The 17064-nt window shown below is 38.2% G+C and overlaps 1 protein-coding gene across 1 annotated transcript in view; it reads left to right on the top strand.

Annotated features, from left to right (window-relative positions):
* The first annotated feature begins 6370 nt into the window (after nt 1-6370).
* The window catches only part of GPR149 (G protein-coupled receptor 149), an 85435-nt gene continuing 74741 nt past the window's right edge, over nt 6371-17064 (top strand). The window contains exons 1-3 of the mRNA XM_006867959.1: nt 6371-7396; nt 8323-8515; nt 14343-14797. Of these exons, the coding sequence (XP_006868021.1) occupies nt 6371-7396; nt 8323-8515; nt 14343-14797 (1674 nt within the window). The remainder of the gene's footprint in view (nt 7397-8322; nt 8516-14342; nt 14798-17064) is intronic.

Genomic DNA, 17064 nt, shown 5'->3' on the forward strand with positions numbered 1-17064 from the left:
GGTTTATACAGCTCTCCATGGCAAACCTAATCCCTCAGTGGCTGAACATTCTAGACTGTGTGAATCTTATGGCATCTTCATATTGACTAGGACCCTGAGCTATCAGAGCAAGGAAACAGATTATGGAGAATGCATGCATCAGCTCTTAAAGTTCCCCCATCTTGTCTTTTGATGATAATGCTGTCTGCTATAAAGTAGGCAGGAAACAATATTTAGATAAAATTAACCTGAATTTAAAAATATGCATACATATCATCTAACTTTGGAAGTGTTGCTGTTGCTGGTGTTGTTGTTGTTAAGTGCCATCAAGTCGGTTCCAATTCATAGTGATCCAGTATAGCGTTTCCAAGAAGCGACTGGTGAGTTTGAACCACTGACTTTGTGTCTCAAACCAACCTGTGCTTATCCTACATCACCACACCAGGACTCCTTGGAAGTGTAAACCCTAAAAATAACACAATTAAATCCCCTTGTTTTAAAGATGTGGAAACAGAATCCCAGAAAATAAGATGTTTGTTTGCCCGCAATTACACAGCCAGTAACAAATGGTAGATAGAGTCTGAAGTGCAATTCAGAGCCCCTCTCCTAGCTTTTGACTGGCAGTAATTCTACTAGCAACTTTTGGAAATGTATTGAAACCTCTTCTTTATCTGTAATATCTTAGAGATCAAACTAGCCTAGCAACGTGGAAGTTACACACATACAGCCTTGGGGGCTATTCCAACTGTCCCATAGGGTTGCCAAGGCTGCAATCTTTACAGAAGTAAAATGTTACATCTTTCTTCTGCAGAGTGGCTGGTGGATTTGAACCACTGTTGTTTTGATTAGCAATCAAGCACTTAACCACTGTGAAACCAGGGCTCCTATATATTGAGGTTGTTATAGTGTGTTGTTGAATGGGTTCCAGTCCACAGTGACCCTGTATAGAGATTACCGAAAGCAGCTGGTGGGTTTGAACTGTGACATTGTGGTTACCAGTCTAGTGCTTACCCGATACTCAAGTTTGGTATTCCTTTTTCCAATCTACAAGTTTAACTCAAAAGATATTCCTATAAAAGTATAGAAACCGTTATTAAACAAAAATATCGAAATGTGAAGCTATTGTTTCTGGACAAATCCTCCATCTAGGATCAAATACTTCTGAAGGTGGTATTTTCATTCAACCCTTCCGAGAAAACTTCTGTGTTCTTCAATTTACCCCACATCAAACAAGAGTATTTGGCATCCTTGAAGGACTCAAATAATGTTCCTTGTAAATGTTCTTAGAATTTGATAACAAAAAGAAATGTGAATGGGTCAGATAAAAGCTGTAGAGTGAATGGGATAAGGTTTCCCAACAAGATTCTCATAAAACAGCCCTGTTGTTCTTGTTGTTGTTAAGTGCCATCAAGTGGCTTCTGACTCATAATAACCCTGTATAGGTTTCTGAGGAGAGGCTGGTAGGTTTGAAACGCCGACCATGTGGTTCACAATTCAGTGTTGATCCTACAGCACTACACCTTGCTACCCTCAGAGAATGAACAGGTGTATTGATGTGGTAGAAAAATTTCTCAGTGCAACTTTCCTGGCCTTTTTCTCACCAACACAGTTTTCAATTTTCTTGGTTCTTCATAAGTCTCTTTGATCATCTTGTGTCCTATGAGAAAATCTATCAAGATTACCCCTTTGGAATCCCTCAAAACAGTTTCCATAACTTTCTGAGCTGTCCTCTGTGCCTTGAATTTCCTGACTCAGCAGATCTTTATGATGAGTAAGAACAGGAACCCTAGTAGCAATATATTTTGACTTAACCTCATATGTTACATGGAAAATACAAAAACGATGGTAATAGTTGGGGTAGGTCCTAAGGAACTAAAATGACATCACAACAGTTGTTCATTTCTACTAATTGCATCTTAGCAAAATAATACTTTTTGTCTACCCAACTGAAACCATAAGATTAAATGCCATATTGAAGAATAAGAGGATTTTAGAAAAGAGGCAGCATGCCATACCACAAAACTCTGAAAAATACACACACACACAAGGATAAGTTAAGTTTTGCTACTAGGGTTCGAGTTCATACATGCATGGATTTATTTCAAATAAAATGTGTTTAGACATGCCTCTGCCATCAGTGGTTGATTGTAGCCAAGTTCTCTGAGCAATGCACTCATCTTAGTTTCATTAGGTCACCCTTAAGAAGAGAAGACCAATCAAATTAGTGACTTCTGAGGGGATCTGCTGAGCCAATTCAATTCAAGGCAGAGGGGTCAGTACAGAAGGTTGTGGCAACTGTTTTGAGAATGCCAAAGCAATAATTTTGATAGATTTTCTTGAAGGACAAAGGATGATTATGGGGGCTTATTAGAAGAAATGTTAAGAAAATTGAAAAGAGAATTGGTGAGAGAAAAAAAAAAAAAAACAAGAAAGTTGCCCAGGAATTTTTTTTTCTTTCTCTCCATCACAACAAATGAACCTGCTCACTCTTGCAAAGTAGGAAGGGCTGTTCTACAAGAATTTTGTTGGAAAATCTTTCCCCATCCACCCTACAGCCCATACCTTCAAACTTTTTTTTGTTCTCCAACCTCAAAGAACATGGACATTTAAAAGGAACACAATTTACATCCCTCAAGGATGCCACACTACCATTTTGACATGATGTAAATTGAAAAATATAGAATTCTTCAGGGAAAGGGTGGTGGTGTTAAATGCTGTCAAGTCATTTTGGGCCCATAGCGACCCTCTATGGGGTTTCCAAGGAGTGGCTGGTGAGCTTGAACCACTGACCTTGTAGTTCAAATGACTGTAGTCCAGCACATTAAAGAAATGGAAATGTCACTTTCAAAAGTATAAAAATCATGAGGGGGTGATAAAGGCACTAAGTGACTGGCTTACAAGATTTCAAGGGGGAGTTTAGTTTAATAGTGTGTGGAGGAAGAAAGAGTGCCCACTGAATAGTTTTCATATTGTCTAGATGGGTCTAGTTAAAAGAGATGGGTATTAGATTCTTATGATTCAATAGTGAGTAATTGTGATCATTACTAATTGCAACTGTCACAATTGTAAAGGTAAAAGTTTTGTGAAAAAACAGGGAAGTCGTTAATCTTACAGTCCAGAAACAAAGGACCCTAAGACCAGCAAGGGAAAAGAGCACAAGCAGAATGAGAGACTATCAAGAGAAGCAGCAACACCAGAGATGGAGGCAGAGATGGGGACATGGAGAGAGGGAACAGCTGAGATTCATGGGAAGAAAGGGACTAAGCAATAGCGGCCAGGAGGCAGACTTGCAGAATGTGCCCTTTAGTGGTATAAATAATTATATATGCTTGAGTGTTTAAAAAACAAAGAGCTAAAGTGAATAGAGAGAAATACTGTTAACTGATGGTACATGGAGGGGATTGTAATCATTGTAATGAAACAAAGTATATGATTTGTTGGATGTAAAACTGATGGATGATCTGCCCTGTAAACTTTCACTCAATTCACAATAAAAACTTAAAAAAAAAAAAAAAAGTCTATAAACCTAGATGGAGACTTTGTAAAATAAATAAATAAATAGCTTCACATTTTGATATTTTTGTTTAATAAAGGTTTCTATGATTTTGTAGCAATACTTTTTGACTATAAATTGTTAATCATTTTGGGTTTCCTGAAGCCACTTTATTTGAAAATCAATTTTCAAATAAATTGAAGATTCTTCCTACCTGCACAGCACTGCAGGGTCCATTACTATCAATAGGGATAACTAGAGTGCTGAGCTAGCTGTCCATGGTATTATGTGAGTGTGTGTGGTTTTTTTCCTTTTGCTGAGTGAAGGGGAAAATCAAATAATCAACATGTGAAGATAAGCGAAATGCCTACTGAGTTTATTGAAGGGTATGACTGGCAATCACTAAAGCAATCATTGTCCACTTGAACAGATTCAAGTTCAAAAGGAAGCTTCTTCAGTAGTTTCTAAAACGAAAGGAATTAAACAGTTATATTACCACTTACACTCATTTAGGTCATTACCATATGGATTCTCTTCTTCCCTTTGTCTGGCTTGGCTTCCACTCAGACCTCTTGCACTGTGTGGAAAAATGTTGCAGTCAGACATGAGACTGAGCTGAAGAAAGAATGCCACCCTAAAACATCCAGGAAAATGCCTAATCATAACTACTCCTGTCATCTAACATGTTTGCACAACTACAAATTTGGCAAAATTGACCAATCTTGAAATGAGTTCAGAGATAAACTTATGGTAGGCAAACACTCCAGAAACAAACACTCTGGAAACAAACTCATGTTTTCATGGAGTGATCTTCTTTGAACATTTTATATAACGTCATTTGACTTTTGGCACTGGGGGATAAGCATTGGACTGCTAACCACAAGGTTGACAGTGCAAAGCCACCCACCGCTCCTCGGAAGAAAGATGAGGCTGTCTGATCCCAGAAACCGTATGTAGGATCGTATGAGTCGGAATTGACTTGATGCCAGCAAACTTGACTTTTGGTGTTGTTTTTTATAAGGCTCCTATGGAGCTCTGGTAGTGTAGTTGTTACAAATCCAGCTGCTAACCTCAAGGTCCACAATTTGAAACTACCAGCGGTTCCGCGGGAGAAAGATGAGGCTTTCTGCTCCCGTAAAGATTTACAGTCTTGGAAACCCTGTGCAGGGTCGCTATGAGTCATTACCAACTCCACGGTACTTAACAACAACAACAACATGGCACTGTAGTATCAGTGATCCACCAATCACTCCCAGAAATCCTATACAGGGTTGCTGTGAGATGAATTCAACTTGAAGGCACTTAACAAAACCCTGGTGGTTTAACAGTTAAGGCCCTTCCTTGGCTGCTAACAGCAAGTTGGTGATTGAAAACCATCCAGTGACTCCAAGAGGGAAAATCCCACCTATCTGTTCCTGTAAAGATTACAATTTAGCCAAGAAGCCCTTTGGGGCTTTCTACTCTGTCTTAAAGGATAAATAAGAGTAGAAAATCAAGTCAATGGCACCTGACAAAAACAAGATGACTCAAAAGTTGGCACTGAACTGCTCAATCAAATGATGGCATTTCAAACCCACCCACCAGTACCAAGGAAGAAAGGCCTGGTAATCGGTTCTACTTAGATTACAACCAAGAAAATTCTATGGAGTAGTACTACTCTGTAACACGTTATCATAAATTGGTACCCACTCAATGACAACTAATAACAGTCATATTATTTATTTAAATGGCAGCCTACTTTCTTGATGACATTGCCAGAAAAGAAATAGTTTTTGTGCCTAAAATTAATTTGGCTGTACTTATAGATACTTGGAAACCCTATACAGGGTCGCTGTGAGTTAGAACTGACTCAACCGCACTTAACAAAAGATTCTTCTTAATCTTGTTGTACTGTAATAAGGACTGTAATGACATTCTTATTGCACAATACAATATTAAAGAGAAAGAAAAGAATACTGCTGACAAGTCCTATTCTTTTATCAGTAGCGTTGACAATATTTTAATTTCTCTAATGGATTATAAAGCAGGGAATTCTAGATGAGAATAAAAGCAGCCCCTTTAGTTAGTGGAATAGCTTGGACCTCTCAAAAATTATATTTGTAATTCACATCAATTCTGTGCAAGTATTTGGGTTGGTTTCATATGTCAAATGCAAAGGGGAAGCCTTAGCAAGGACACTGTTTCTTGCTTCAAATGAGGTAGGCTAAAATGATACACAATTTTTTCTTTCATACACTGAACTCCCCTCTGTTTTTGTTCCTGCTTCTCCCCTGCGTGGAGATGACTCCTCCTTTCTGCAGCTCAGAGGATCACAGGCTGATTGAAGAACACAGCTTCAGACTCCAGCTTGTGCTGAGACTCCCTGTGACTTGCTAGCTCCCTAGCTTTCTCTTTGTCTTTCTATCTCTCTTTCTGTGAACCAGCAGAACTGAAATCTACCTGACATCTGCCTGCCTCTGAATCTTTCTACTGCTCTTAAAAGTGAATAGAGTTTGATTACCTCAAGCAAAAGCTGCTTTGCTACATAAGAAGAACTCAAAAGGAAGGACCCAGGCATCATTATTTTTCAGTCTACCTGAGGAGCTTTTGCTTTTTTTACTTGGAACTTGAGGGTGGGAGGGAATTCTTTTGTGTTTTTGTTTTTTGTTTTGGACTTGTGTGTTTTTAATGGAAAGGTTGGTTGAAAAGTCTTGTTGACATTTTGAATGGAATGAATTTTCAATCAGGGTTCATTCTGATCTAGAAGAGACATGCCTGACAATTTCCTACAGAAGTAACCAGGGGAATTAGAGGGAAACTTGGAGAAAATGAAAACAACATTGCCACTAACAGTTATTCTTTATTTTGAGAAAATTTACAGACTCGTTGAAAAGGGAAATTAAATATTGAGAACGGACAATGTCTGTATTTCTCAGTAACTTGTCAATAAATGACTCTAGTCTGTGGAAGGAAAATAAGAATAATTCTACGGACCTTTTAAATCCTCCAGGAACTCTGAATATCTTCCTTTTTTGCCTGACATGTTTCATGACTCTTGCAGCCCTGGCAGGCAGCATTTATTCACTAGTTTCCCTGCTGAAAATGCAGAACAGAACAGTTGTGTCCATGCTTGTGGCTTCCTGGTCTGGGGATGATCTCATGAGCGTCTTGTCGGTGACCATCTTCATGTTCTTGCAGTGGCCAAATGAGATCCCTGGCTACTTCCAGTCTCTGTGCACCACTTCTGCCTTACTGTACCTATGTCAAGGCCTCTCGAGCAACTTGAAGGCGACTCTCCTTGTCTCGTACAACTTTTACACCATGTACAGGGCCGTGGGGAGCCAGGCAGCCTCCAGAAGATGCGGCCAGGTGCTTGGCGTGGCGCTGACCGTGTGGGCAGCCAGTCTGCTGCTCTCGGCGCTCCCGCTGTGCGGCTGGGGCGCCTTCGTGCGCACGCCCTGGGGCTGCCTGGCCGACTGCTCCAGCTCTTACGTGCTGCTCCTCTTTGCTGTGTACACTTCGGCCTTCGGACTCTTAGCCGGCCTATCTGTGCCACTCACTCACCAGTTGCTGTGTTCGGAGGAGCCGCCCAGGCTCCACGCCAACTACCAGGAAATTTCCCGCGGAGCTTCCACGCCCGGGACCCCTTCCGCCGGGGGGAGAATGCTTTCCGTATCCCCGGAGGAAGCCCCAGGCCCAGCCCTGCGATGCTCTAAGGGATGCTCCCCGAGCTCCGACTCTGTGTTTGGACCGGGTCAGTCTGCCAGTGGCTGGCCTGGGCAGGGGCCGGGGCGTGGCGCTGCTCCTGGCTCTGGGGCTGGAGTCTGCAGGCGTGAGAACCGGGGCACTTTCTATGGCTCCAGAAGCTTCACCGTGAGCGTCGCGCAGAAGCGCTTCTCTTTGATCCTAGCGCTGACAAAAGTCATCCTCTGGCTACCTATGATGGTAAAACTGGGGTTGCTCCTAGTGTGCGAATGTGTGTGTCAGGTGTGTGAATGCGTGTTGGGTCCAGCGTCCCTGGTTTGGAGAGTCACCCGAGCCACTCGCAGCTAAGTCCAGCCCGCTTCCAATTGCATCTTGCTCGATTTTGGAGACTCGCGCGGAGACAGATTACCAGCAGGGAGGATCCATCCTAAAGTCTTTGCACCGAAGTGTTTCTTATTCCAAAATTGTGAATAAGTCGATGGAGGGAAGAGACGTTCCCTCTGCGTTCTAGTTAGTTTTCCTAGATTTGTTGTGACCAAAGGTGTTCTCATGTCTCAGGCAGCGAAATCTGGGAGTACTCAGAAAGGCAGGGAGGTGGTAGGTGTTGAGATTCTTTTTCCAAAAACCCTCTTCCATTCCTTTCCCTCCCCTCCATTCCTACTTGGTGAGGAAACCTCCTATCTCCAGCAGGGAGAAAGGAGAGGAGCCATCAGCTTAAGAAAAGAGGGCGAAACAGGCGATGGTCCTGTTGGGAGTTGGCAGGGTGGCGCCCTAGTGTGACAGGAGCGCCTGGGCATGGGTGAAGGACAAAGGCCATCTGGTGTGCCAGACGCAGATTCCACGGGTGCATATCTGTTTCCCGGGGTTCATGTTTCCTATCTGTAGAGTGTGACTCTCTGGTGGCAATTTGAGTTGGCAGATGGTATAAACCTGACTTCCAATAGCAGAAACCCTTAAAGCCCTGTGTGGCGCAGCAAAGGGAATCCCACCAGCTCTGGGAATCTGCTCCAAAGGCAAGTGCGGAGCCTAGGAGCAGAGTTTTAAGCTCTGAGGCAAGAAAGGGGCCTGCCTGGTGAAGGCTGCTGAAGCAGCATGCTTCAGAGAAAGACTTGGTGACGTGGAAAATATGATCTTGAGTGTGGTCTGAAGCTCTCTCCCCTTTGCAGATCCACATGGTGGTCCAGCACGTGTTGGGGTTTCAGAGCATTCCCTTCGAGACACTCAGTTTTCTACTAACCCTGCTGGCCACGACGGTAACCCCAGTGTTTGTCTTGTCCAAACGTTGGACCCACCTACCCTGTGGCTGCATCATCAACTGCAGGCAGAATGCATACGCAGGTGCAACAGTTGAGAAGAAAAGTAAGTCCCTGACAATGTGTGGGTGGAAGTAAAGTGCATTCAGTCAAGTAAAGTAGTCTATTTGAGAAAGTTGTCTGAGAGGGAGATGAGGTGCTCAGGGACAAATGTGAATGGTAAATAGACACAGTTATAATGTGAAACAATTCTTAGCACTGTGTTAAAATAGATTTTGAATGAGACATCTTAGCCTCAAAAAAAATTTACGAGTTGATTATTGTAGCTAAGAAAGCAAAAACAAATAATTTTTTTCAACAGAATGAAGCCAACAAAGATCCTTAAATGTTGTATCACCAAAGTTTTAAGCCTCCTTCCAAATTTGCATATAAAATTTGCTTGAGAAGCCTGCATCTGAACAAAGTTAGATTATAATTATTTAATACTTATAATGATTTAATGGAACAGTAAGAAAAAAAAGTTATCATTATGTTGCTGCTTGTATTTTTCCAGGGTTTTGGAAAGCTTTCAGAGTAAGCAATGATAGTATCTGTGAAGAGTTTCAAAGCCAAATTGAAACATAGACATCTGCTGTAAAAATTAAAATCCATACACTTCAACTCCAGGAAAGGATAAAAATGGCAATATTTGCCATGTATGTTTTTAATGTTTGAGTCTATTAATACTATTTACATTTTTTAAAAGAAATGTATGTGTTAAAGAACATACCAAGTTGGGGGTGAGAAAATAGTTCATTTCCAAAATTTTTAAACTGTAGTTTCCCCCTATTTTCTAATATAGGAGAAGTGAAGACTGGCCTGTATATTTCAACTCTCAAAGGAAGAAAAAAAATATTGTAGTCATTCAATACAAAAGATAAGATGTAATATTTAATAAATCTAAGAATGCATTAGTTGATGTTGAAGTTTACTATCCCATTACTCATAAAGAATCAGGATAAATACATATTTCTTTATCAGAAAAAAAATATTAAGTAAAAATAGTTCACCTCAAACTATTTTAAAGTTGTAAAAATGTGACAGACATCCAGGTATAGTTTCCAATTAATTCAACAACAGGTTACTTTATAAATATTAACTAATCAGGAGCTCTGGTAGCATAGTGGCTACAAGTCGGGCTGCTGACCTCAAGGTCAGGAGCTCAAAACTACGAGCCATTCTATGGGAGAAAGATGAGGCTTTCTACTTCTATAAAGATTTACAGCCTCGGAAACCCTATGAAGGGTCACTGTGAGTTGGCACCAACTCCATGGCACACAACCACAACCACCAATCATGAATTGGGCATTTTTTATGTACTGATGACTTTTAAAAGTTAGTCTTTCTAAATATTTTTCAAGTGATCAGAATATATATATTTTATTGTTAAGAATGTCTTAGTCTAGAAGTGCTACTGCACCATTGCTGACTCTGTTAGTATTTAAAATACCAGTGGCATAGCTTCCAGCATCTAACAAAATGCAAGCCACCACAACAGGACAAACTCACAGACAAGTGCTTGGTTTTATTGCTAATAAATGTTAAATTCACTGATATCTTTATAGTTACATTATTATACTTGTAATAATAATGTAGCATTTGTAATAAGCAGAAAATTTAAAAGGTAGCACTATTTTGGAGGATATAAGACATCATTGATAAGCCTGAAAATTAACATCCTAACTAAATTTAAGTTTTTGCCACTACATAAGCCTTTCATATGACAGTTAAGATTCTAAGAGTGACAAGAAGAGTCAACTACCAGTGAGAATACAAAGTTTTAGCAAAGTGGGTTGGGGCAATTATTTGTAAGGAGTGCAGGATGTCGCACCAGAAGCTGAAGACACAGCAGTGAACTTGGCCTGCCACTCATTGCACAGGCCTTGGAAATAGTCTATATCTTTTCTACCATACCAGATTGAAAAGCATACAGCAGGCTAGCAGAAATCAGCAATCATGTTAATGCCACATTTTAAAAAAAAATTAAATGCATGGCTTTCAAGATGGCAAAAGAAGGACTGAGAAACATTATTTTATGCTGCTTAGTTCAAATGACTCCATTCCCTCTTCCAAGCTCTGCCGCAGGGGAATTCTGAAATTTGGAATGGAGTGTGTTAAACTTTCCTATTGCTAGGAAGATGCAACAACAGAATCTTGAAAGCCCAGAGATGGCTGTCTCAGGTGGGCTGTGTACTTGATCAGGAAGAGTGCTAAAATTCTAAGCAAATGTAGTTGAAGTTTTGCATTTAAGCTCTTTTTCCCTAAGCACCCTCCCTTTACATTCTGTATTAGTGAACTGCAGAACCAAGGAAGGAAAAATATGTATGCACGTATATTTTATATTTATTATTTCTGAACTCATTTAAGGAGCCCTGGTGGCTTAGAGAGTTAAGCATTGGACTTCTAACCACAAGGTCGATGGTTTTAACCCAAGGTTATATACTTCCATGAAGATTTCAGCCTCTAAAACCCTATAGGAAAGTTCTTACAAAAACCCTGTAGGATCACTATGAGTAGGAATCAATTTGATGGTAATGGATAATTCATATTTACCATAAATTCACTTTGCATATGTAATTATGAATGTTCATCTCAGTTTTACTGAATGGTAACTGAGAAATAGGCAACTAGATGATGAATTTGAGTCCTGGGAAATAATTCACAAAAATAGCTATTTTGTTTATAACAATATCTGTACTTATCAACATTTGAAAATGAAAGTGTTAAAAGCAACAAACACTAGGAAGATGACTTTAGCACCGAAGTGGCAGACACATGAGTTGGCTATAGATTTCAAACTCCTTTATCTTTCTTTCTTTTTTTTTTTAATTAAACAGTTAAGCTTATTTTCTATAAAAAAACAGATTTCCCGCTTTAATTTTTTAACAAAATTAGAGTATTAGTAAGTGACATATTACTCTAAAGAATTCTGATCTATTAACTGATATAATTATTTATGTCTAAAATTATCATTAACAAGCTGTGACTAACAGCAAAAGACGAGAACTAATTCATGTTTTATGTGCATTTTGAAACAGTGAACCTTTGGATTTTTAGAGCAAATACATTCTTTTTCAGAACTATAGTATAAAGAACCAAATATTCTTGGCTATATTCAGATTGCCTTTAAGTTTATTACAATTTATTAGTCAATGAAAGATCTGTGACTACACACAATTTTTTTTCTTTTAATAACCCAGCCATTTTACCCCCTAGGAACTCTAATACCTTTGAGGTCTTACGCCTATAAATAAATCAATCTTTTAAAAAATATAATTTCTGTTGAATCATATTGTATTTAGTCAGAGTCACTGAGTCAAGTCCATACTGTCAAAATCCCTCCCTGTACCACCAGGCATGATTCCTACAGCTTGCTTCATTTACCTGTTCATTCCTTTACTCATTCAAGTCACTTAATGAATATTTATTAAGGGAGTCACCACTATATGTGTGGCACTATTCAATAAGGAACAGAAATTACCAATGGGTGGCCCTTGAGCTGTATTTAGCACAAAGATGTGGTTTTATTACTGGTGTGGCACACCGTAGGATAAGCACTGAACCACAAGGTTGGTTTGAACTGCAAGGTCAGTGGTTCAAACTTACAAGTTGCTCCTAGGAAACCCTATACAAGGTCACTATGAGTCGGAACCAATTCGACAGCACTTAACAAAAGCAGTCACTTTTAATGAATTTTGATGTTGTGTCAATATTTTAAGATTAGACTTTAAGATCTCTTAGCCTACTTCACACTGCCTCTTTCTCCTCTGGATGCGGAGGGAAACTCCCATTCACACATTCTGCACATTTCTTGAAGCATCATACTCATTTTTGCTTTACAAATTCTCATAGTTAAAATATGTGGTTAATAAAATATATAGCTACAATATTTTATTGTGATAAGTATATCAATTTTTTATTGTGATAAGTACATCTGTAATAAATTGTTTGACTTTTCATCATTCTTCACATGTAAAATTCAATGACATTAGTTATGTAGATCCTGTTATTTTTTCAAATTTTATATCATAAAATTGAGATTTCATGAAGCTTTCTTAGTGGCCTTCAACTGAAAACTGGTCACATTATATCTTTTTTTGGAGAAAAGAGAAAGAAATCAATAATTAAAGAATTATTTTCTCTACATTTCATGCTGTTAAAGTTAGTTAAAAATCCTAATTTAACTCCTGATGTGATGCTATAGGATAAGCACTGGACCAAAAAGGTTGGTTTTACCCTCAAGATCAGTGTTTCAAACTCACCAGCCGCTCCTCATAAAGCCTATACAGAGTCGCTATAAGTTGGAACGGACTCGACAGCACTTAACAAAAACAACATATTACTAAAAAATAAGTAAAAATATAAATAAGTTTTTTCCATTCTCTTTGAATATAAATTCTTGTTTGTATTCTGGTTCAAACAATAATAAATGCTTCAAAACATACTTTTCAGACAGAAAAACTGGCTTGTAAACCCTCAATTCTGGGAACATTTCAATAATAGAATCAGCGTTGGAAAGACATTTAGGGTATATTGTAAATCGAATCAAAATTTTACTGTTTTTCCCATAGAAACTATATAAATTTTTGTAATTCTATCCTCCAAGGATGGCTAAATGCCTAACTATAAAATACAGAGCTATCAATGCAGAAAATTTATCTAAAATGATCCATGTACTGAAAGATGAAAACTAAAATATTAAATTACATTTGCCCTAGCACCATGTTATAACTTCATTCTTAATATATTAAAGTTACCCAGAATTTAGTGACATTCACACACACAAGAAAATCACTTTCTGTCACATCCTTACTAGTTGCTCTAATAAGTCTTTGTACCAAATCCTCCAAATAATAGTATTATATTTAGAATACGATCATTTTTCACCTGATTTAAATCATAAAAGTTTTAAGCATTCCTCCTAAAGTCATCTATAATTAATCAGCTTTATAGACTTGTTACAAAGTGCCTCGGTTCACAGAATATAAATTCATTCACATTTTTATAAATTTACTTCAAATTTATTATCATCAGAAATGTATTTCATTATTTTTTAAAAGTCTAAAAAATGTATCATAGCATAAATGTCCTCATGTGGTACTGTAGACTAAGCACCTGGACTGCTAACTGCAAGATCAGCTGTTCAAACCCGCTAGCCACTCCTCAAGGTCACTATAAGAACTGACTTGATGGCACTTAACAACAACAACATGCATTTTATAAGTACATAAATATTAGAAATGGTGCTGTGGGTTAATGCGCCAGATTGCAAAGTCGTTTGAACTGCAAGGTTGGTGGTTTAAGCTCACCAGCTGCTCCTTGGAAACCCTATATAGGGTCGCTACGGGTCAGAACTAACTCAACAGCACACAACAACAACAGATGTTAGGAATGATATGCATCAAACTGTTAAAAGCAATGATATCTGATGGTGGTATATGCACATATTATTACAGATACTAAAGTTACTTATAAATTTTATTTTTAGCAAACTAAAATTTATAAAATATATATTTTATCCAAGACAAAAAAAAATGGTTTAGAATAATTGGTAGACTAAAAAAATACTAAAACTTAACGTATTTGAGAGTCTCCTTATTTCTAGTCTAAATATGGAAGTTAAATATAACAAAAGATTGAAAGACTCCTTGGGATTGCATTTACTTCAATCCCATCATTGTGCAAATTAGAAAAATTAGGCCCAGAGTGATGAGATGACATGATTTTGTGAGCCATAATTGCTTTGTATAATTGACAAGAAGTTACGTGAAGTCTGTTATTAATTCATAGTAATTAGGGTGAATACACTTTCCTATTTGTATTCACTAGGTATAGTCCACTGTTGTTTACATGTATCTTACTAACCATGGAAATTTGGTTTTACTTTCACTTAGCCAAAAGAAGCTTTGAATTCAACTTATCATTCCAACGAAGTTATGGAATTTATAAAATAGCACATGAAGATTACTATGAGGATGATGAAAATTTTATATCCCATCACAACCGGCTGAACTATGATTGTGAAACTACAAAGGACTCTCAGAGAGACACCCGCAATTTCTTCAGTGCCATCAAAGTGGGAATCAGCACCACACCCTCTCCTGACAGCTCCACACTAAGAGGCATCAACAAATGCACAAACACTGATATTACAGATGCTGCACATGATTCTGACAAAGGCCAGAGCATTGACCCTATGATTTCTGACAAAACAGGAGGTAACATTAACTATGAAGAAAACACCTTTTTGGAAGGCTCAGAAAGAAGGCTTTCTCATGAGGAGAGCCAGAAACCAGACCTTTCAGATTGGGAGTGGTGTAGAAGTAAATCAGAAAGGACCCCTCGTCAGGTACAGTAAAGTTGTTCTTCTTGTGAAATTAAAAGTGAGACCAGATATGATGGGCATAAAATGATCTGTTGTTTATTTCATTCCATCAAGCACAATTTTGTATTCGCTTCCTGCAATTAATTTCCATCAGGCTACATTTTATTTCAATGTGTCTTTGGAAGGGCTTAAAAAAAAAATCAGTTATGCATTTTCATCCAAAATCTATGCATTTCAGAATGAATAGAGTTAAATGGGATCTTTGACAGGGATAGGGAGTTCTATATTAACCTCAAGCAAGCTGCTTAAATTCAAAGGAGATGCTTAGAACTTATGTCTCAAAACAGTTTGCTTTGGTTTTTACTTTCCCTTCCCTATTTAGAAAGTATCCCAAGGGCACCCAAGAGAAGTTTCTCTTTTAAGAAAAGACAAATATTTAAACAAACAGCAGTGAGACAGCATGTCCTGCTGCAATTATACTAAATAACTTGCCTGTCATCCTTGTTAGTACTGGTCCCTCCAGTTCCCAGCAGGGAAACAAAGATCTGTTGCAGAATATAGTCAGCTTAGTGAGTCTTTCCAAGTCCTGCTCAAAGCTCATCCCTTTGAGGATGAAAGAATGCTGTCTTAAGTTTCATAATACTAAAATAATTTGCACCTGAGCCTTATCTCATTCTCTTGTAGTTTCCAATCTGCCTAGAATGATGAGGGGTTCTTCTTATTTTATTGCAACTTCAGTGTGACATGGATATAAGATTGTTCTTTCTTTCAAACTCTAGTATCTGATAATTAAAGGTGACTTTGCTTTCCACACTATTGATTTCCTAGGAAGACAGAGCTTTTTTATACATGGTTTAATGAAAATCAGAGTTTGCTTGTACTTCTGTTCTTGTTGTTAAGTGCCGTTGAGTCAGTTCTGATTCATAGAGACCCTTTATGGGGTTTCCAAGGAGCAGCTTATAGATTTGAACCTCCGACATTGAGGTTAGTAGTCCAGTACTTATCATACAGTGCCACACTTAAGTCTCTGAAAGAAAAACATCATTCTATAAATATTCTGCTAGGAATAATGCATTTATTGATCAAAAATAAAAGCATACGTTACCAACTGTGAACATGAGTGAACCTTAGTGATGTAGTGGGTTATGCACTGGGCTGCCAATCACAAGGTAAGTAGTTTGTATTCACCAGCCCCTCTGTGGGAAAAAAAAAGAGGAGGATTTGTAGTCCCTTAAAGATTTACAGCCTCAGAAACCCTGCATAGGATCGCTACAAGCCAGAACTAACTCAGTTGCAGTGGGTTTGGTTTTTTGGGAGTTTAATGAACATGAGCAGAATGATCTTAGACTTCAATTACTCTCTTTGTTTAATTAAAGTTAATTAAAAGTCTCACCCTAGGAGTGAGTTGAAATAGTAAACCTTAACATACAAAATGTATTATTATAGATAATAATTGTGCATCTTACTTAACTACTAGAAATTATAGAAAAATATCACTAAGTTCTTGCCTAAATTGAATAGTAGAATGAAAAGCACAGATTAAAGGACCCAATGCTCAGCATTGTTAGAACAATATAATACCCCAGCTAAGAGGGAGAATCCCTACAATTTTGCCATCAATTTGTTCTTGAACAATATAAATCTCCTGTTTTCTTGTACTTAAAAAATGAAATAATATTTATGGCGAAGCATTTGTACGTGTGTGTGTGTGTGTGTGCATGCCAAGAAATTGCAACTACCTTATATGTTGGAGTCCTGGTATGGCACTGTGGGTTAATGCGCTGGACTGCAAAAGTCAGTTGGAACTGCCAGGTCAACAGTTCAAGCTCACCAGCTGCTCCTTGGAAACCCTATATACAGAGTCACTGTGGGTCACAACCGACTCAACAACACTTAACAACAACAACCTTGTATGCCACTGCCTTATCCTTTCCTCATGGTTACACTTTAGGGGTTACAGATATATTGCTCTTGAGTTTTATTATTTTATCACAAAAACACATACTTCCAAAATTATATTCTTAGCTTTGTTGACTTTGAGTTTTCTAAAGATGGTATCACACTGTACATAATCTAGGACTTTCTTTCCTTCAGTCAACTCTATTTCTTATTTACTTTGCTAAAGCACCGAGGATTACCATCTAAAATAACTCAATTTAGAGCTCTCACTTAAATGTCTTGGTTATAATTTGGAAATTGTAGCTATTAGCATGTGAAGAAATCAGACAATATTAATACAAAAATATATTCTGGTAGCGTAATGGTTATGAATCGGGCTGTGAACCTTAAGG

Source organism: Chrysochloris asiatica, unplaced genomic scaffold, assembly GCF_000296735.1.
Source record: "Chrysochloris asiatica unplaced genomic scaffold, ChrAsi1.0 scaffold00113, whole genome shotgun sequence".
In the NCBI taxonomy this organism is placed as follows: Eukaryota; Metazoa; Chordata; class Mammalia; order Afrosoricida; family Chrysochloridae; genus Chrysochloris; species Chrysochloris asiatica.